Here is a 21,704-nt window from a genome sequence, read left to right on the forward strand (position 1 = left end):
TTAAGTGTACATACACATGATTTCAGACTTGGATTAGTTCTTTATACTGGTTATATATCAAAATGTTTTCTGAACATTAAATATATTTAAAAATAATTTCAACTGTTTTTACTTTAGTGCCTATGATACTGGTGATTGAACCTAGGTCCTAATACATACTACTAGACAAGAATTCTACCACTTAACACTTTTCTCTGGCTTTGAACTCATGATCCTTCTGCCTCAGCCTTTGGAGTTGCTGGGATTATAGGTGTGTGCCACGACACCCAGACACTGAACACTTTTTTGAGATAGGGTGCACCCCTGTAATCCCAGAGAGTTGGGAGACCTAGACAAGAGGAACGTGAATTCAATGCCAGTCTCAAACTTGGGAAAAAAGACCCTGTCTCAAAATAAAAAAGGGCAGGGGATGTAGCTCTGTGCTCTTTGGTAGACTGCCTCTGGGTTCAATTCCAATGTTAAAAAAAAAAAAAAAAAAAAAAAACTGTGACCCTCATTTCAGCTCCCAAGTAGTTGGGATTACAAGAATATGCCACCATGTCTGGCTTCCAACTTTTTAACCAATATTGTCCTACTATTTCAGATGTATAACACGTATAAAAACAGCACATAATTATATATAACTAGAATAAAATCAGAATTATGTAATATTAACACACTAGGTTCTAAATTATTTCCAACTTATTTTAATGCACCTGTGTAAATTTCATTATAATATAGATTTGAAAACTTGGTACACAATGGGTTAGTGTGGCTAATCACACTATTATCAGACACCATTATCTATCTAATTCAATTAGTCTGAAGTGCACAAAACTGAAATTATTGGCTTGATCACATTCATAAGAATTTTATCCCCAAGTGCTCTTCTGCCTCATCTTGGGCCCAGAGCAATGACCATGAATTGGCTGACCATGGACTGAACCTCTAAAACCATGAGCTAAAATAATCCATCCCTCCTCCAAGTTGTTCCTGTCAGGTGTTTTGGTCACAGTGATGAAAAATCTGACTAAAACAATTAGTGACATTGAGCATATTTGTCTGTGTTTCTTGGCCATTTGTGAATCCTTTTTGGAGAAGTATCTTTAGTCCATTTTCTAATTGGGCCATCTGTGGGTGGCTGGTTTGTCAGTACTGGGAATTGAATCCAAGGGCACTTAACCAGAGTCACATCCCCGGTCATTATTTATTGTTATTTTTGGTACTAGGGATTGAACCCAAGAGTGATTAACACTGAGCCATGTCCCCATCCCAAGTATTTTTTGAATTTTTAAAATTGTCTTTCATGGCTTCTTTACTACTTTCATGGCTTCATACTTTGGTAGTTATACCATCAAATTTTGGAAATAAATTCAGTCTTACAGAAAAATCACAAGAATGTAAATAACAGAGAACATTTATATACTGTTTGTTCAGAATCACCTACCTTCTACTGATGTTTCACTCCATTTGCTTTATAATTTTGTATTCTCTCCACAATGTTGAGATTTCTGAATGTAAGTTGTATGTATAAAGGCCCCTTACCCCTAACACTATAGTATGTATTTTCTAAGAATATTCTTTTGAAGAACTATAGTGCAGCGAGATTAATAATTTGATCACCTTGATGGTCTATTACAAATGTCTGTTGAATCAATAATATCCTTGATAGTTTTTCACAATGCCAGTACAAAATTCAATCTAGAGGTTCTGCACAGAAACCTTTCAACTTGCTCCATTATTTGAAGAACTGACAAAGGTTGTATAAATTTCTTAACCTGACAGAGGTTTTGATGTGTACCTTGTCCTCATTGTAACAATACTTATCAGTATCAGTAATCTTCAGACCATTAATAATGCTTTTATCCCTGTACTCAAGAAAAGGTCCCTTTTCCCACCTTATTCTAAACCTTTTATTTATAGACAGATCAATTGTTAGTTCTTTTCTTATTGATATTTGGGAATACCAAGGAAATGGTTGTCAGTTCCCATTCAATTAGTCTAGTCACCAGATAAACTGTGTTCTGGTCAATGGATTAGAATCAAAAAGGTACACTCACCCACTTGAGCCATTATGCACTCCCTACTGTACAATACTCCCAAGCCTGCAAGAATGCAACAGACCCTTTTCATGACTGACTTATTAGTATCAAAAGTATAGAATGGTATTATGAAAAAATTTTATCCCTTAGTGTAAACAGGAGATTATGATCTATTTAATAATTGTAGTGAATAATGCTTAGCAGTATATTTGGAATGCTTGTTGCTTAGCAGTATCAAAGCCTACTTACAGCAAAATTTTCAATGACTTGTAAAAGAGAGGAATAAATTGGCAAGGATGAAATAGTGATATATTAGTGTCCACAGTTCAAATTATTTTTTGGTACCACGGGTGTTTACCCACCATGCCATATCCCCAGCCCTTTTTTAAATTTTGAGACAGGGCCTTGCTAAATTGCCAAGGTTGGCTTTGAACTTGTGCTCTTCCTCCTCACCCTCCTAAGTCACTGGGATTACAGAGTTAAATACTAATGTACCTGGTTATTTTAATTTTTTTTTTTTTTTTTTTTTTTTTTTTTTGGTACTGGAAACTGAACCAATGGACACTTGAGCAACAGCAATACCCAGTTCTTTTTCTAAATCTTCAGATAGTTCTCTCTAAATTGCTGATGTTGACCTGAAATTTGCAATCCTCCTGCCTCAGCCTTGTGAGTCTCTGGGATTACAGGCATGAGCCTCCTGAAATGTGCCAGCACATCTTTTTTTTTGTAGTGGGGATGAACCCAGGGTCTTGTGCCTATAGGCAAGCACTCTAGTACTGAGCTACATCCCCAGATCTTACTAAGTCACTTGAGGCTGACCTTCAACATCTGTTTTTCCTGCCGTAGCCTCCTAGGTAGTCAAGTTTAGAGGCCTGTGCCTATTTAAAGGCTTCTAATTTTTGCCTTCAGAAATATGTGCTGAGGGTTGGTGGTTTTCTAGGGCAGCTCTTTTCCAGGGCTGCCAATATCACAACCAAGAGAAAGATTGTTGGCTTGTAAATGCTCTCACATGAAGAGGTCATAATAATCTATGTTTTCAAGTCACATGGCCCTCCCTCAGAGAGTAAAGTAAATGCCTTTGCCATAAGAGCACAAGTGTAGCATTGGAGGCACTGAAAATCTGACACAAATACTCTTCTGTGTAGTGAAAACGAGTGAAAAATCAAGAGTTCAATGTTCCTGTCAATTGAATACTGGACCCCATTACCTTCTCAAGTAACACAAATGGGCATATGAATAGGTGTTTTATCTTCATTCTTTTTTAGCCTATATATTTTCTATACAAACGTATAGAAAATGACAAGCAAAGGCTCTTCCCTGATGTTGACAGTAAACTGGATATAAACTAGAGCTAATGTGGACACATCTGCTCAATTACCTATTGTAATCTTTTCACCTGCACCTATGGTTACCTACTTATGTATTTCTACCATTCAATATGCAGGGAGCACATCTGTGGCTACACTTTCTGCTATCATCTTGGCTTTTTAAAAGACATAAATATTTACCATATATTATATGCCAGGCATTTTTGTGTTTCTAAGTTGTTTACACCAATACTGAAACACCTGAAATACTGTTTAAAAATTAAATCTGGCAGCTAGTAGCTCAACTCATTTCCACCAGCTGGAAGCCCATATACTATTCATTCTCTCTGCATACCCAACTTTTCCCTACCCTAACAGAGTAACATGAAACAAGAAATGTTTTAAGTGTACATCATACATTTATTACCAACAACCCTCTCAACTCCAAAATTGGGCACAGGGATTAAAAATAAAAATTCATTGCACTACTTAGTAAAGCATTACTAGTAACTTTCATAAAAAATGTACAAACTTTGTTAAAAATTTATCAAGCCTTCAAATGATTTGGTTACAGATATTTATAATACGTACATTTAAAACTATATGTTAACTGATACAATGGAATATGATTTGAGGAAATGTCTCAGCAAATGATTCCAACAGACACCCCTGTAAGCTTTCATAATCTGAAACAAACAGCAAAATGAGGTAACCAAATGTACCAACAGGGGGAAAATAGCTCGCTAATGAAGGTCTAAAGATATCTGTGAAAAATATCACAAGTGAGTTGGTAGATCTCATTTAAATTATTACAAGAGGTCCAAATTTAAGAATCTTAAATCACATTTCAGAGAGTATATAAAATCTAAATATATTTTCACATTTTCCAGATTTTGCTTAAAAAAAAATTTTTTTTTTTTTTTTTTTTTTTTTTAAAGGACAAAAAATCCTAATATGAGATCTTGATCCATGGAGGCCTTGAGTTAGTGTTGTGTTTTTTTTTTTTGTTTTTTTTGTTTTGTTTTGTTTTTCAGGGTGGGGGTTAAAAATAATACCAAACATGACAATTCATACCAAAAAAACAAAAAACCCCAAACCCACAGCTGAGTTAAGATGGTAAAGTCAATGTTGTTTTAGGAGGAAAGAGGACGAAGGCAACAAACCAACATCTGCCTGCAATCTGGTGGTAACAGCTGGTCAAGAAATCAACTGTTCTTTCTCATATGCTAGTCACAGAGTCACTCACTGTGGCTAGTCTGAGAAGGTCAGAACACACACGTGTGCTCCTAATATGCACTAACCACTTAGTAAGCAAATCTGGACACATCTCTAAGAGCTCCATACAAAGACAAGACAATCCTCAAGAGATCAGCCACAACAGTGCAACAATTAAACTTAGGATTTTACCATAATAGACCCTGCTGCCTCCTAAACTGCCAACTGCCTCTCAAAAATTTATTGGGAAAAGAGACGTTATGACAAAAATTCATAGAGGAAGGGGGAAAAAAAGTTACTTCTCCTAGTCATTAGTACAATGTGCCTTGTTAATTAGGTTTCTCTATATAAATTACAAAAGTGCTTTACTTGCATGCTTCAGTAAAATGAATACTGAGTGTAGTAGTGTTAATGTTAGATCTGTACAGATATAAATCTTTGCAGCTATACAAAAGAGTCTACAAGATGGGCTTCTGCCATTTTAAACATGATTTTTTTAATAAAAAAAATAAAAAGATAAAACTATACGTGATTTGTATGCAGCTGATTATTATATGCCAATAATTTTGGTCTTTAACATACTTTTTATTCTTCAGGAACAGGAAGGGGATTATACTAAATGATTTAATATTAACATGTGCATTTTACCACTGTTTAGGTGTATTACTGATGCACTGACAAATCTAGGGGCAAAGTATGCAAAATCCTATTTGTATGACTAGATAGAGGCAACAGTGTCTGGAAGAGGACAAAATTGTGCTTCTGTGTGAATTGACTTTACGGAACTCTAGGCTGTGATGAGCTTATAGAGGTTTTAAAGGAAGGCAAGCAGCATGGCAGTAACAAGTAGTTAACACTGTCTGAGCACAAAACTGACCCAGAGCCAACTGAGAGTTGAGTGAGGCTGGCAGCAAGTTCTCACAATCCTGACTAGAATAATGCAGCATGTGCTACTGCATACAAAGCAATGACATCAACTGCAGGAGGAGGCAGACAATGCTGAATACACCAAAAGAATGAGAAAGAAATCTAAATGTTGCTGGAAAAATGACTTTAAACAATCTGAATTACACTCAATGAACCTATTAAAAAAATACAGCTATGTATTATTTTAGATCAACTAAATGAGGGTCAATTCCTGTTTGACAGCATTATTTTATACAAAAATCAAATCTTCATTTATACTGCAAGTATTTTGGATATCTGTTGTATTAAACTTTTCTTATTCAAACAAAAATTAAAAGGAAAAGCAGCAAGACATCAAAGCAAATCAGGTCTAAGGAACACAAGCTGTCATAGCACTTGATCCATCCTGAAACAAGGGCTTCAAAAAGAAGCACATTTACTGAAGAAAGAACTAAGACAACGTTCAGAATTGGAGCTTGGCAAGTGAATTAATATGAACAGAAAACAGTTTTCTTGAAATAATTTAGTTGCCTACGGGAGCTTGAACAAAGAACACATTGGCGGAAATCAAGCTGAAATAACAGATTTTGTTCTGGTGGAAGTCAAAGAGGCAAGACTTCATGGGACCAGTGGTATTCTTAAAAATATATTACTCATATATCTTCAGAATAGACTACAAATCTAAATACACACACACACACACCCCAAAAATAAAAAAAAAAAATCATCACAGGTACTTTCTGTAGGAAGCTTCCTGAAAATGTAAAGGAAATACAAAGTATCGACATTCAAATCGTTGATTGAAATGCTAATATTGCTAACAGATGATGTATGATATTGCACCTTCTTTTTGGAAACAGCAAGTTGGAGATTTGAAATTTTCTTTCCACAACAGAATCAAAACTCAGGTTCATGGAGTGAGAATCTGTTACACTTTTTTCCTTAAGTGACCCACTTAGGACCACCAATGAAGAGAAGGTGACAGCTGCCTGAAGCACAGGAAGAAGGCTTTTCTCATTCCATTCACTGGGAAGAAAGGGGATGGAGTATTCAATGCTTATAATTGATGCACCCTTAGCAATCAGTGTGCAACAGCAAACACAAGGGGAAAAACCAGTGTACAGTACTAGTGCTGTTTAAATAACACACCAGATTATACATTGCAGCATAATTAAAACTACACACACATTCTTGGTACATGCTGGTATATAGGATCTCATACACACATAAGCTACCATGCCCTCTCACAAGTAGTTGCACACACTCTCTCTTACACACAGATACATGTATCAACAGTCATACACTGCATTCATTTCCACTCACAGTTTCTGAAGGCTCTATATAAGGTAGATTGCTATATCATCTGGAGCTACCACTTTTTATAAAAGCACATGCTAAAAGATCACGTCCACTGTAATCTTGCAGCAACACTCGGAATGATCACACAAAAACCAGGGAATGTTAGTGCACACACAAAATTAAGCTAAAGAAAAATTCTTTGGAGTTCCAATCACACGGTTAGTATAACAATCCCATAATTGTGAAGACTAATTGTAAGCTTTTATAGTTGATTAAGTCACACAGTGCAAAGAAAGGTCCATTGACCCTTTTGGTAAAGGGAGGGCTGGAAGCCACACAGATTAAGTTCAATGGATAGTCCGTATATACATGTGATGAGGAACACCCAAACTAAATTTGTGCTCTTAAGTTGGTCATTCTGAATCCCGATGCACTTCTGAAGCATCAGCTCGGCAAATTGGGCAAGTACGATTTGCCTAAAAAACAAGAGAGAAAACTTGTTTGCATTGTGACTCATATAATTAAATTTAATAAAAACAACAGAACTGCTTTCACTTCCAATACAGGTTATACACACTTTGTTCCTTTAAAGAGGCACAAAGTAATCAGTGCTTTAAAATGACAAAAAAAGAAAAACTCACAAAAACTCAAAGATTTAATATCCCATAAATTTTTTTTTTTTTGGTAGCACTTGGAGCTTTAACCCTGGGGGACTTTACCACTGAGCTACATCCCCAGTTCACCCCTAACCCTTTTGAATTTTGAGACAGGGTCTTGCTAAATTGCCCAGGCTGGACTTGAACTTGCCATCCTTCTGCCTCAGCTTCTTGCCATAAATGATTTTTCAATATGTCTGTTCAAACATAAAAACAAGATTACCCAGTACCAGTTTAGACATATTTAATAACTAACTTAAAAGTAAAGGGAGCTCTAGTAAGCTACCTTTCTAAACTCAGAGATCTGGCCTAACAAGTTCAGGTCTTGTCTCTATGTACCACAAGAAAATTAAAGAAAATTAGGATTATCAAGGGCAGATTTTAGGTTTTACATAATCAGTCTCATGTTCATCACTGCAGCAACCCCACCCTCCTTGTGCTGGGAATGGAACTCAGGACCTCATTCATGTTCTACCACTGAACTATAGCCCCAACCCCTAACTTTCACTAGCCTTTTCTCTTCATCTGGAGAGATCGTACTCTGAAAGCAATATTTCAATTTTGTCTCTTATACCCATACTCTACTAAACCATGGACTCACTCTAATGAACCTACGGTCAATAAAACAGAAAATTCAGTGTTATTTCCTTTATAGATACCATCATTTTACCTTAAGCCATTTGTCAACACACTTGGCATGGAACTCGTGGTTACAGGGTAAGACTCTAAGTAGCTGCCTTGACTCAAAATCACACATGCATACTACACACCTAAAAGAAGCAAAAAGATCAATTAAACATAAAATTGGGTGGTTTTCTATTTTGAAATGATTGTGGAAGTCTATAAAACCACTTATCATTCTCAGTTTTATCACAAATTTGTAGACAAAATAATCTATCAACCTGAAAAACAATGATGTTAAGGCATTTAGTAAGAGTGCTCTGCTTTACTGAAGGATGACTGAAAATCTCTGGCTAACATCCAAATGAAGTCTTAAAACCAAAAATACTTTACTATTATAAAAAAAATATAAATATACATGAAAAAGAAGGCAGGCAGATGTCCCTTAACCTCACACATTCAAAGCCAGTATGTAAGAGTTAAACTCTTAAAACATAGTTAAGTCTTTGTGATCTTGGATCAGGCAAAAGATAACCATATATCAGGTCATCTAAGAGATAATATCAAAAGAACAAGAAACAACAACAACAACAAAAAACTCAGGAGGTTGAGGCAAGAGGATTCCAAATTCAAAGCCAACCTCAGCAATTTAGCAAGGCCCTAAGCAACTCAGCAAGATCCTGTCTCAAAAAATAAAAAGGGCTAGGTCCAAGTGTGGTGGTGCACACCTGTAATCCCAGTGACTCAGGAGGCTGAGGTAGAAGGGCAAGATCAAAACCAGCCTCAGCAACTTATTAAGGCCCTAAGTAAGTTAAGTTAATAAGACCCCCATCTCAAAGTAAAAACATAAAGGGGGTGGGATGCGGGGCTGGGGATGTGGTTCAGAGGTTAAGCACACCCGGGTTTAATCCTCAGTACCAAACAAAAAAAAGGAGGAAAGAAATTTTAAAATGCTCAAAAGTAAGAGCTACCAGGGAAAGGAAAATTAAAATGTCAGTGTGATACCACTTTGAAGCCACTAGGGCAATCAATAAATGGGATGGACTCAAACTAAAAAGCTGCTTCTTCTTTTTTTTTTTTTGGCGGCGCTAGGGATTGAACCCAGGGCCTTGTGCTTGCAAGGCAAGCACTCTACCGACTGAGCTATCTCCCCAGCCTCTAAAAAGCTTCTTTACAACAAAGGAAACCATCAATAACATGAAGAAAGAGCCTACAGATTGGGAGAAAATCTTTACCACATGCATCTCAGAGCACTAATATCCAGGATATATAAAGAACTCAAAAAACTTAACACCAAAAAAACCAGCCCAATCGATAAATGGGCTAAGGGAACTGAACAGATACTTCACAGAAGAAATATAATCAATCAACAAACATGGAAAAATGTCCATCATCTCTTACAATTAGAGAAATGCAAATCAAAACTACTCTAAGATTTCATCTCACTCCAGTCAGAATGGCAATTATCAAGAATACAAGCAATAAGTGTTGGCGAGGATGTGAGGGAAAAGGTACACTCATACATTGTTGGTGGAACTGCAGACTGGTGCAACTATGGGAAGCAGTATGGAGATTCCTCCGAAAACTTGGAATGGAACCACCATTTGACCCAGCTATCCCACTCCTTGGTTTATACCCAAAGGACTTAAAATCAGCATATTAGGAATGATGCAGCCACATCAATGTTTATAGCAGCTCAATTCACAATAGCTAAACTATGGAACCAACCTAGATGCCCTTCAACAGATGAATGGATAAAGAAAATGTGGCATATTTACACAATGGAATATTAGTCTTAAAGAAGAATGAAATTATGGCATTTGCAGGTAAATGGATGGAACTAGAGAATATCATGCTAAGTGAAATAAGCCAATCCCTAAAAACCAAAGGTTGAATGTTTTCTCTGATAAGCAGATGCTGATCCATAGTTGGGGGTGGGTAGGGAAGAATGAAGGAACTGTAGATTATGTAGAGGGGAGAGGTGGGGTGCTGGGGATGGGATAATTTTTTTTTTTAAAGCCACTAGGACAATATAATAAAGACAAGGCAATAACAAATGCTGGAAAAAAACATAGTGAGATTGAAACATTTTTGTACAGTGCAGGTAGAAACAGAAAATGGCGTAACCACTTTGTAAAAATTGGCAGGTCTCAAAAAGTTAAACAGAAGTGATACCCAGCGATTCATTTCCAGGTGTATATTCCAAAAAAATTAAAACACACATTCACAGAAAACCTGTACACATATGTTCAAAGTATTATTCATAATATCCAAAAAGTGGAAACAACAAAAATGTACGTAAACTGATGAAAGGATAAACAATATATAATGTATCCACAGAATGGAATATTATTTGGCCATGAAAAGAAATAACTTACTGATATAAGCTACAACATAAATGTACTTTGAAAAGTTAAGTTAAAGAAGCCAGACACAGAAAGACCACATATTATATAATCTCATTTATGTGAAAGCTATGGAGGCACAAAGCAGGTAAAGGGTTAGGGTGTGTGTCAAGTTGGAGAGGGTTGGAGAGATAAGGGGAGTGTCTACAAGTGAGTGAGGGATTTCTTCTGCAGGCGATAAAAAAGGGTCTAAATTTGTGGTGATGGATGTACAACTCCATGAATTCTATCTGTTGATCTATTTATTTCAAAGTACTCTAGTCTAGCCCAGGGCCTCACATATGCTAGGTAAAGTACTATATCCCCATTCCTTTTTAAAATTTTACTTTCAGACAGGGCCTAAATTGCCCAAGGCTGCCTCTGAACTTGTGACCCTCCTGCCTCAGCCTCTTAGTAGCTTGGATTACAGTGTGTGTGTACTACCACACGCAGCAAGAAATTTAACTGTTAATTTCACTCAATTTAAGTAGTTAAACAATTAGCCAATACCTTATTGGTCAGCAAAGACCCAGAGTATGAAACAGAGGTAACTTATCTCTTTATATTAAGTTCTGAGTCTTAAGCTTTTATTTCATGATATTTTCCTTTAAATTAAAGGAAATTTAACACATGTCAGAAAAAAATATACTTACAAAGTCTGTTCTGACTGGTGATTGTTAGGATTAAACCGATAAGAAGGAAGTTGTTCAATATCTGCTTTAGTCAGTCCTCGAGGTTTAGCCTCTCCCAGTCGCTCTGCAAGGTTTAAAAGGGCCTACAGAGGAAAAAAAGACATTTTCATCTTTCTTTAAATTTCCTATTCCATTAATTTTAAAGATTTTATTTTACATAGAAAAATTCACATACAAAAAGTAAAAACAAAAACGAAAATAAAAAACAGTGCAATAGAATAGGATATACCCATTACCCAAGCTCAATAATTCATGGCTAATTTTATTTCATCCATCACTATCTACCCTAAACTCCAGATTATTTTGACCAAAAACTATGATAGTATCATTTCATAGGTAAGATAGTTCTGCATGTATTTGTTAAAAAGTTTACCAAAGTCAAACATCCCCTGAGGGACAAAACTGTGTCTAAGACTTTCACTCACAAATCTGTACCAGGAAGCATATAATCTTTAAAATGCACTGTTTTTCACAGGTAATTTAAGGATAGTATTATTATTTGATCCTAGAATCAAAGATGACATATAGATGCTTCAGTTTGGGGGCATACAATAACATCAAAATGACTGCCTAGTTAGGCAGAGCAAAGAAATTCAAAAGCAGTTTCTTTTTCCTTTGCCAATTCTTCTGCAGCAAGATCCATCTTCTCAATAAAATCACAGCATTTGCTGGTAAATAAATAGAGTTGGAGACTATCAAGCTAAGTAAGATAAACCAAGCCTCCCAAAAATCAAAGGCCAAATGTTTTCTCTGTTTTGACCCCCTCTGGAGGGGGGGGGGGCGGGGGCGGGGTGGGTGGGATGTGTCGCAGGAGAAGAATGGAGGAATTTTGGATGGTGTAGAGGAAAATGGGGTAGGGGAAGGAAAGATAGGGGACTGAGACAGATATTATTACCCTATGTACATGTATGATTACATGAATGCTGTGAATCTACATTGTGTACAACCATAGAAATGAAAAGTTGTACCCCATTTGTGTACAATGAATCAAAATGCAGTCTGTAAAAATAAAAATTTTAAAAAAATGTTTCTATAACATCTTTAAAAAAATGATTTCTCTTTTCATGAGAAATCATTAATAAGAAGACCTTCAACAAACTTCCAGGACCTATTCTTGATGACAATAGGGAATGAGCAGAGATTATGTTAACACCATGGGTACTGTCACCATGGAAAACAACCATGGACACAGACTCCCTTTGGATTTCAAACCCAATGTTTCTGATGTGGTCAGAGATGGCTTTTGTAACAGACAGTATACAGGATGATCTTTCAGTCTCGATGATAGAATACCATGCTGCTACCTGGTAACGAAGAATTTTCCCTTGAGCCAGTTTCATAAATACCAACTTCCTTTCCTTACAGTAATTTCACCTTGGCATAGCTGACATTGGATAGTGAGCTGAGGATTAGTTTCTTCAAATAATGACACTTTATGAACAGTAGTCATATCCAGTTTTAGAGCAATATGAGATTAAGCTTGGTTGTGATCTAGAGTCAAGTCTCCTTGGAGATAGAAGGAGTTAACTTGGAGTCACTCAAGCAGTTGATATTGGCTGGGTTTCCTAGAATGATAACCTTAACTGAGATCTTGTCCTATTTCTCAGAGGCGGCATCCTGCCTTTTGAATAATTTCACTTTTATACTTGGTACATTTTTCATCTCATGCTCTCCCTTCTTGGCCTCTTTGAAGGTAATCTTTTTTATCTGCTGCAATGACATCTTTCAGGAGAGGAAGGACACAGGTCTTGCAGTTCCACTGAGACAGCATTCAGAACACCCAATATGAGAGTGATATCCAACAGCACAAGAATTATAGACCAGTCTTTACCACAGACAGATCCATTTGCAATATTATATAAAAGTGAATGAATATGCAATGAATATGAAGCTGCCTCAGTCTCTGGGTTGGACATGACTGGGAACTCTACACTTTCAGCAGCTACAAAATAAACCTCGGGGAGGAATGGAGGCCACTCTACCATGGAATCAATTCCTAAGACCGACTTGTCAAAAGAACATAACTACAAAGACATCACTGCACCTAAAAAAAAATTACTAATTCTTCAACATCAAATATAAATTAATGTTCAAATGTGATGACTGTTCTGATTATTTTTAAGACAAATGTGGTCTATCTGAAAAGGGAGCCCAATAAATCAATGTTACCATAGTTTAATATGTCCTAAGTCTCTTTTTCATCCTTATATTACTTGAAGAAAACAGATCAATGACCTGTAGAACTTCCCAGTGTGATTTTGCTGACTGAATCTCCCTATTCTTGCTCTGTGTGTAGTTTTAATATATCCATGTCGCCTTCATTTCCTAGTTGGTGAATATTTTTTTTTTTTAATAAGGTCTACCATGTCTAGTCATGTGAGCAAGCACTGATGGAACACTATCTAGATTCATCAATTCACTAGGGATTGGCAAAATGACAGTATTGTAACTTCATTATTTTTTGATTTGTGCTGTACTAGGGATTGGACCCAGGGAGATTCAGTCAGCAAAATCACAACAGGCAAGACAACTGAAAGCAAGACATTATTAGTGCTTAAGTCTCATAAGAACAAAAAAGGAGACTAACTGGGACCTAGGAGATAGACTAGAAATGTTCACAGAGCTAGGGTTATGAATCAGTGTTAGAGTGCTTGCCTAGCATGTGAGGCCTTGGGTTATCAGCACTGCATGTAAATAAATAAGGATACAAATTTTTTTAAAAAAAAAAGAAATGTTGTTCACAAAGATGGCAGTTTTTATGGTATATTTTCAAAACATGGAGGAATAGAGAAAGATCTTAGTTGAAGAATCAAGGGAAGTAAAGGCAAGAACATGTAGGGTAGACTGGGCACGTTGGGGGAACCACCTAGAGGGAGCCAGTGAGCCAGGACTAGGGAGTGTTCAACAGCTACACTATGACATAAAATTAAAAAGGCAAGTAAGGTCTTTTTGATTGGTTGAAAGTATGACTTTATAGATTATCAGAATATTCAACCAAAAATAACAGTTTAGAAAGGGATTTCAAAGTCAAAATGAGATTTTTCTTATATGACAATTGTATTACTGCTTTTCCAATGATGTGTACATGATCAGCTATCTTTTTAAGCACTATAATTTATGGCAGATTAATTTTAATAAAGATAAGCAACTCACTGCTATCGATACTGCTGTATGCAGATGGTAGCAATAAAATAAGAAAATTATTAAAGTCTACTTTACTTTCAAGAAATGAAATTTAGATGGGTGTGGTGGCACATTAGGAATCCCAGCAACTTAGGAGGCTAAGGCAGGAAGATCGAGAGTTCAAGGTCAGCCTCGAGAGTTCAAGGTCAGCCTCGAGAGTTCAAGGTCAGCCTCGGATTCTCAGTGAGCTCCTGTCTTGAAGTAAAAAATAAAAAGGTCTGGGGATGTACCTCTGTGGTAGAGAGTACCAATAAATAAATACAAATAAAATTAAATTAAAAAGGGGTTTGGAATGCAGCTCATTATTAAAGTGCTTGGATAGCATGTGCAGGGCCCTGCATTCAATCCCAGTACTGCAAAAAAAAAAGAAAGAAAGAAAAGAAAAAAAAAAATCTAAAGGACAATACAGTATGGTTACGTAGGAAGAAAGAAATAGACGTAACATTTTGAGAAACTATAGAATATAGTATTGGGTTAGATCTCTTGTGCATTCAAAAAAAGGGGGGGGGGAGTTTATGACTCCTCCCCAACCCCACATTCATCTAAAAACTGTTCCAGCATTCATGTGAACAAAACAAAGTAAAGTTGAGGTAAGAAAGATGGCTGAGTACTGAATTAAGGTCAAGATTACTTACACTCAACATATTTAAATCTAAATCTGTCTGTCAACTCTCAAACCACACCTCTTACATTCCTAACTCAAATTATATAGCAAGATCAACATCATTTAAATGTCAATTATTTGACCCACTGACATTTATGTGTTTGCCTCCTTGACACAGGCTATTCCAGTCTTTGCCCCCCATCCTCCCGGGGTAGGGATACCAGGGATTGAACTCAGGGGTACTCGACCACTGAGCCAATCCCCAGCCCTATTTTGTATTTTATTTAGAGACAGGGTCTCACTGAGTTGCTTAGCAGCTCACTTTTGCTGAAGCTGGCTTTGAACTCACAATCCTCCTGTCTCAGACTCCTAAGCCACTGGGATTACAGGTATGTGCCACAGCACCTGGCTATAGTCCTTTTTGTAGAGCATCATCTTTTGCAATTTTCCTATCCTTACCCCTGAACACCACAATTAACCATTCAAGATCAAATCCTACTGACTCGAGTGTTAAAATGTCTTTCAAAGCTTTACTTTTCTTCTGTTTATTGTATGTATTTAAAGTACACGATATGATCATTTGATATATACACAGTGAAATGATTGCCACAGTCAAGCAATTTAACCCACTCATCACTTTCCATCTTTTTTTTTTTTTGGTGGTAAGAGTACCTAAAATCTATTTTCTTAGCAAGTTTACAATATACAATACAATATTATAACTACAGACCTCAAGCTATCCACCTCTAGACTTACCTACCAAATGGCAAGATTTACTTTTATTTCCCTCTCCTCACCTCTGTAACCAACAAACATTTTACTATGTATTTGACTTTTTAAAGAATCCTCATGTAAAAAAGATCAGTATTTCCTGCCCCCTCCTATATTTCACTTACCATAATAACTTTCAGTTTCAAGTTGTCAAATAGTGGATCTCCCATTTATGGCTGAAAAATAATCCACTCTATTTACACTACGATTTTTTAATCTGGTCATCCACAAGTTGTTTCCATAGCACAACTACTGTGAATAATGCTGCAACGGACATGGAAGTACAGATACCTCTACAAGGCACTGATTTCATTTTCTTTGGCTTCACATCCAGCAGGGAGATTATTGGGCCATATTGCTGACAGTCCTTTGTTTTCCCAAATGAATATACCAATTTACATCCCCATCAACAATATATTAGGGTTCTCTTTTCTCAACATCCCACCAACACTTATTTTGTTTGTTTGATAACAGGTATGAGGACATATCTCACTGTGATTTCAATTTACATTTCCCTCATGATCAGTGATGTTGAGCACCACTATTTATCATTCTTATGTCTTCTTTTGAGAAATGTCCATTCAGATTCTTTGCCCATTTCTAATCATGCTATTTGGTTTTGCCTATTACTGTGACAGCTCCTCATATATTTTGGATATTAATTCTTTATCAAACATACAGCTTGTAAATTTTTTTTCCTACTCTGAAGAGTACCTTCTCAGTTTTCTGATATCATTTCTATCTACTCCATACTGCTAGCAGAGTTTTGACTTTTTAGAGATATGATGCCATAAATACACCAAAAACAACATACAATACAATATTATATTACTAACTAACCAAAAACATTTAGCAAGGCACTCAAGGGCATCTAATTGAGTTTTTCAATCAAATCTCTACTTTCTCCCTTTCATTTTAGCCACAAACTATATATGCTATTCCTCAAGAATGTCCTGGACTTCCTTATTTGCATTCTCTCAATGGAACTGTATGAACTCTAACAGAGCATCAAGGTCTACCTACTTGATATAGATTCATGGCACATGATTAAATTAGCTATAGAATAATACTTTTATGACAAATTTGTATCTTGAAATACACAGTTTACCTAATATTTAATTAGATGACGATTAGAATAATACTTTCATGACATAATACCCTGCAATTTAATTCACAGTTCATCTACTGACCTCATAATTTTCTACTTCTCCATCTTCCACATCCAATTCAAAGCTGAAAGTTGGGCCCACTGCAGGTGGCACTGGAAGCATTGACCTGCAGTGAAAACAACAATGCTAGCATTGGTAAGTCAGTACACTCATTCAATGACAAGATGGGAAGGACAAAGGCCAGTGCAACCCTTACAAAGATTAACTTCACTACCAACAAAAAATTAAAAGTTAAGACGGGCACGGTGGCACATGCCTGAAATCCAGCAGCTTGGGAGGCTGAAACAGAATTGCAAGTTCAAAGCCAGCCTCAGCAACTCAGCAACATGCTAAGCAACTCAGAGAGACCCTTTATCTAAATAAAATACAAAACTGGGATGGGGATGTGGCTCAGTAGTTGAGCGCCCCTGAGTTCAATCCCCAATACCCGCAACCAAAAATTACAAGTTGATAATAAAAACACATCATTTATAATACCATTAAAAAACATAAATGAAGGGATAAATTTCATAAAACATATAAGACTAAGGAATAACAACTGCATAAATAATTTTAGGATAAACAGCAATATATCTTGTCAGCAGACCAGAGGACTCAAAATTAACTGTTTTCATTATAATCCCTACCAAAACCTAGCAGGTCTTTTTTTTTTTTTTTTTTTTTTTTTTTTTAAATAGAAACATATTCAGTTTAAAATTTATGTAAAAGTGCAAAAGACCTTAAATAGAAAAATTCCAAAAACAAGCCAAGACACTTATATGAAAGACAAAGGGGCTAATAGGAAAGGAGCTAAAACTATCACAACTGGGCTAAGGTTATGACTCAGTGGAAGAGCACTTGCCTAGCATGTGTGAGGCACTGAGTTTGATTCTCAACAACACTTAAAAACAAATAAAGTTACTGTGTCCTTCTAAAACTAAGAAAAAAAATTATATGTTGTATTTATATATAAATATATATAAATACAACTGTCAGACCAATGTGATATAGGAATGTGGTTTAACAGGTACATTTCCTATCTTTTCTGGTAGGTAATTACAGACATGTGACTAAGTTCTGGCTAATGAAATATAGGGAATAAAATGTGCTATGCTACTACTTTTAGGAAATATCCTTGGAACTCATTTTCATTTTTGCTACCTGGAAAATATATATGATAACTTGAGTCAGAGGGGCCAGTTTATATCACGTAGTCCCAAGATTATGACAGTGGAACCATTTCTCACAGTCACAGGGCTAACAAATCACCCTTAATCTTCCTACTGCTAGACTTCAATATGTGAGAGAGAGAACTATCATATTTTAACACATTAATATTTGTTATAGGTAAACCTAATCCTAATAGAGTAGGTCTAAGACACACAAGTAACTTCTAGTCTCCTTTCCCAAGAGAAACATGATCAAAATCTACATGATCAAAAGTGACAGGTGGTGAAGCTAGCTATTTAAAAGAAAAAAGAAAAAAAAAAAAAAAAAAAAGGGCATAAAACTTGCACCTTTTGATTTATTAAACCTATATTTTTGGCTCAGAGATTTCTTTTCCCCTATTTCTCCCATTTCCTTGCTCTTTCTTTTACCCTTAATTGACTTCCTGACCTCAAGCCCCTTAAGTAAAAACAGTATCTAAATAAATGACAAGTCTGTGAAGAACTCATAAGAATCTCAAGGTTTTAAAAAGTTAGAATTCAATAAAATAAGAAAGAACTTACAACACATATGGCAGTAAGCTGGGATGATAAGGGGGAGGTGGTATTGGTTGCTGGGATCGATATCTACTACGTCCTGTGAGCCTCCGAGGCATAAATGGAGGATAAGGCTGCAGGGAAAAAAGTATTAGAAGAATTTAAGATCATTCTACATTATGAATAATTAATATCAAATAAAGTGTCTTGGTTTTTGAAAACTTACAAAGCTGTTCACTGTTTAAGTGACATTTAATATTTCTTAAATGTTAACTTAGATGTAATAACCAGTTTAAAACATATACTCAGGTGCATTTCTAAATATAATTTTCCAAACAAATGCTATTAAGAATACATTTAAGGGGCTGGGGTTGTAGCTTAGTGGCAGAGTGTTTGCCTTAGCACATGTGAAGCACTAGGTTCAAACCATAGCATCACATAAAAATAAACAAAATAAAGGCATTCTGTCCATCTACAACTACAAAATAAGAAAAAGTTAAAAAAAAATTTTAACTTCTAAACGTTTCGAGAGCTACAATGAAACACTTCAGAACAAATAGTCTGTCAAGGAATGCATGAAAACTTACTACTCCAAAGGACACCTCCTGATGCAAAGGATCATGTGTCAAGAACTGCAAAGGAGCTGATGGAGGTAATGTTGGGGGATGGGCTGATGGGGGGTAAGTAAAACTTCCTACTTGAAGATGTTCTCCTAAGAGTTCCACTTCATTTTCTATCCTCTGCAGAGGCTGGAGAGGGGGAGGGGAGAGAGAGAAACACAATAATAATATACTTCCAGGGTTCAGACAGAAATGTAGACAGAATTTTATAATAATCAAAAATTAAGAATCCAAAAATATCTTTCTGGGGCAGGGGGAACTGTGGATTGAACCCATGGAAGCTTTGCCACTGAATATCACCAGCTCTTTTTATTTTAAGACAGAGTCTCAGGGCTGGGGAGATAGCTCAGTCGGTAGAGTGCTTGCCTTGTAAACACAAGGCCCTGGGTTCATACTCCCCCCGCCCCCCCCCCAAAAAAAGAGTCTCACTCAGTTACTTATGGCCTAAGATGCTGAGGCTAACCTCAAACTTACAATCCTCCTGCCTCATCTTCCCGAGTTACTGGGATTCCAGACACATGCCACTGTAACCAGCAGAATCCAAAAAATATCTTTAAGGTCATACATCTGACTTTTCCTTTCCCCCCCCAGTGTGAGAGATTCAACCCAGGGCCTTGCATATGCTGAGCTACACACCCCCAGCCCAAGGCCTCCTGATGTTCACATCAATCTAAAATTCACACAAGTGGAAATAAACTGTAGTAAAATCTTCCTACCATCAATTTCAATAAGAAAATCTCTGGGACAAGTTATTAAGGATTTCCATTACAAGATGTATTTCATTTACTACTTGAACATTTTTTTAAAACAAGAGGAAAAAAATGTTATATGGTAAGTCAATTATCTTTAAGTTAAAATTACTTTTTCAGTTGTGGCACTCAGAACTATTGAATCATTTCCAGACAAACTTTCTCAGATGAAATATAACATGGAGCGCATTCATAAATCAGAAAACAGGGCTAAATCCTGGGTACAGTGGCACACACCTGTAACCCCAGCAACTAAGGAGGCTAGTCTTAGTATATTAGCAAGGCCCTGTCTCAAAATAAAAAGGGCTGAGGATACAACTCAGTGGTAGAACACTCAGGGGAAAGGAAAAAGAAACGGCTAAATGCAATGAAGTACAGAAGCATTATGCTACAGTAAAAAGACTATGAACTTTGAACTTGGAATCTTGGCACTGTCACCAATTAGTCATGTGACTTAATCCACACCTCAGTATTATAAAACTGATGGGCTGAAATATTCACAGTATACTTCTGAAGTGTACTGTGAAGTCAGGTATAGTGGTACACGCCTATCTCTCAGTGATTTGGTAGGCCGAGGCAGGAAGATCACCAGTTCAAGGCCAGCCTCAGTAACTAAGTGTTCCTCAGTAACTTAGATCCTGTCTCAAAATAAAAACTAAAAAAGGGCTGGGGAAATAGCTCAGGGGTTGAGGGCCCTGGGTTAAATTCCCAGTATCTCCACCCCAAAGTTGTATTATGAACAAAGCTGATGTACATGAAGTACACAGTGCTATTCCAATCACATAGGACATTTAATGGAATATAATTCACACAATTTTAAAAGGAGTACAACTTGATGGATCTGGTTCATCCATCTTGTAGATTGCATAAACACTTCTTCATTCTATTTTATGGTGGAACAATATTCCATTGTATGGCTCCACCATTCTTTGTTGTTCATTCATTTATCAGTGGATAGATATCTGGACTCTTGACATTTTAGCTATTAGGAATACTGTTGCTACAAATGTGTACACATTTATGTGTTTGATGTTTTTAATTCAACTCTTTTGGGCACAAAGAATTTTACATGTTACTTTGACTCCTTTCCTCAGTTATAGAATAAGCAACAAATAAAATAATTACTAAAACTTTAATTTGGAAGCTTATGCATACTTGAGAGAAATCACAACTACTTACACTATGACAATACCAATATACCGAAGTTCTACGTTGGTTATGTGACTGAATCTTTTAAAGAATTCCAAACTCAGGGGCTGGGGTTATAGCTCAGCGGTATGGTAACTGCCTAGCACGTATGAGGTACTGGGTTTGATCCTTAGCACCACATAAAAGAATTCCAAACTTAGATACAAGTGACAAAATTTCAGTTAAACCTCAAATTCCCAGATATAGGAGGGTTAAGTAGGAGGATAATTTAGGCATGAACCCTATTCTGATTCCAAGATTTTCTTGTAGAAGTAGTTTAACTTTTCAGATGAGCCAAACTTTGATTGTAATTGTTTCTATACTTTTCAGGAGAACAAAGAGGTAAGTTCACCCTGTTTGGTACCCAGAATGGCTCATAAATCCTTAGTAAACAACTGTTAGGCTCTGCTATCAAAACTATTAAGTTACCTTCACAGAACTGAGACCTTTAACTCCAACAATTTCCATAGGTTATTTTTTTCTGTTTTCCCTTAATCCTTGAAGGTTTACATGCCGAGTTTGGCCTGACCGAAAATCATTTGGACCTTTTTATTTTTTATTTTTGGTGGTAATGGGGATTGAACCCAGGGGTGTTCTGCCACTGAGCTGTACCTGCAGACAGTTTTTTAAAAATTTA

The 21,704-nt window shown here is 36.4% G+C and overlaps 1 protein-coding gene across 8 annotated transcripts in view; it reads right to left on the minus strand.

The window, feature by feature from the left end:
- Positions 1–3,723: 3,723 nt before the first annotated feature.
- The window catches only part of RNF38 (ring finger protein 38), a 125,154-nt gene continuing 107,173 nt past the window's right edge, over positions 3,724–21,704 (minus strand). For all 8 annotated transcript variants that reach the window (XM_079113536.1, XM_079113535.1, XM_079113534.1 and 5 more), the window contains 6 exons: positions 19,098–19,259; positions 18,538–18,644; positions 16,850–16,934; positions 11,063–11,184; positions 8,075–8,174; positions 3,724–7,224 (listed from right to left, as the gene is read on the minus strand). In XM_079113536.1, coding sequence (XP_078969662.1) covers positions 7,162–7,224; positions 8,075–8,174; positions 11,063–11,184; positions 16,850–16,934; positions 18,538–18,644; positions 19,098–19,259 — 639 coding nt within the window. In that variant the 3' untranslated portion in view covers positions 3,724–7,161. The remainder of the gene's footprint in view (positions 7,225–8,074; positions 8,175–11,062; positions 11,185–16,849; positions 16,935–18,537; positions 18,645–19,097; positions 19,260–21,704) is intronic.

Source organism: Sciurus vulgaris, assembly GCF_902686455.1.
Source record: "Sciurus vulgaris genome assembly, chromosome: 15".
Classification (NCBI taxonomy): Eukaryota; Metazoa; Chordata; class Mammalia; order Rodentia; family Sciuridae; genus Sciurus; species Sciurus vulgaris.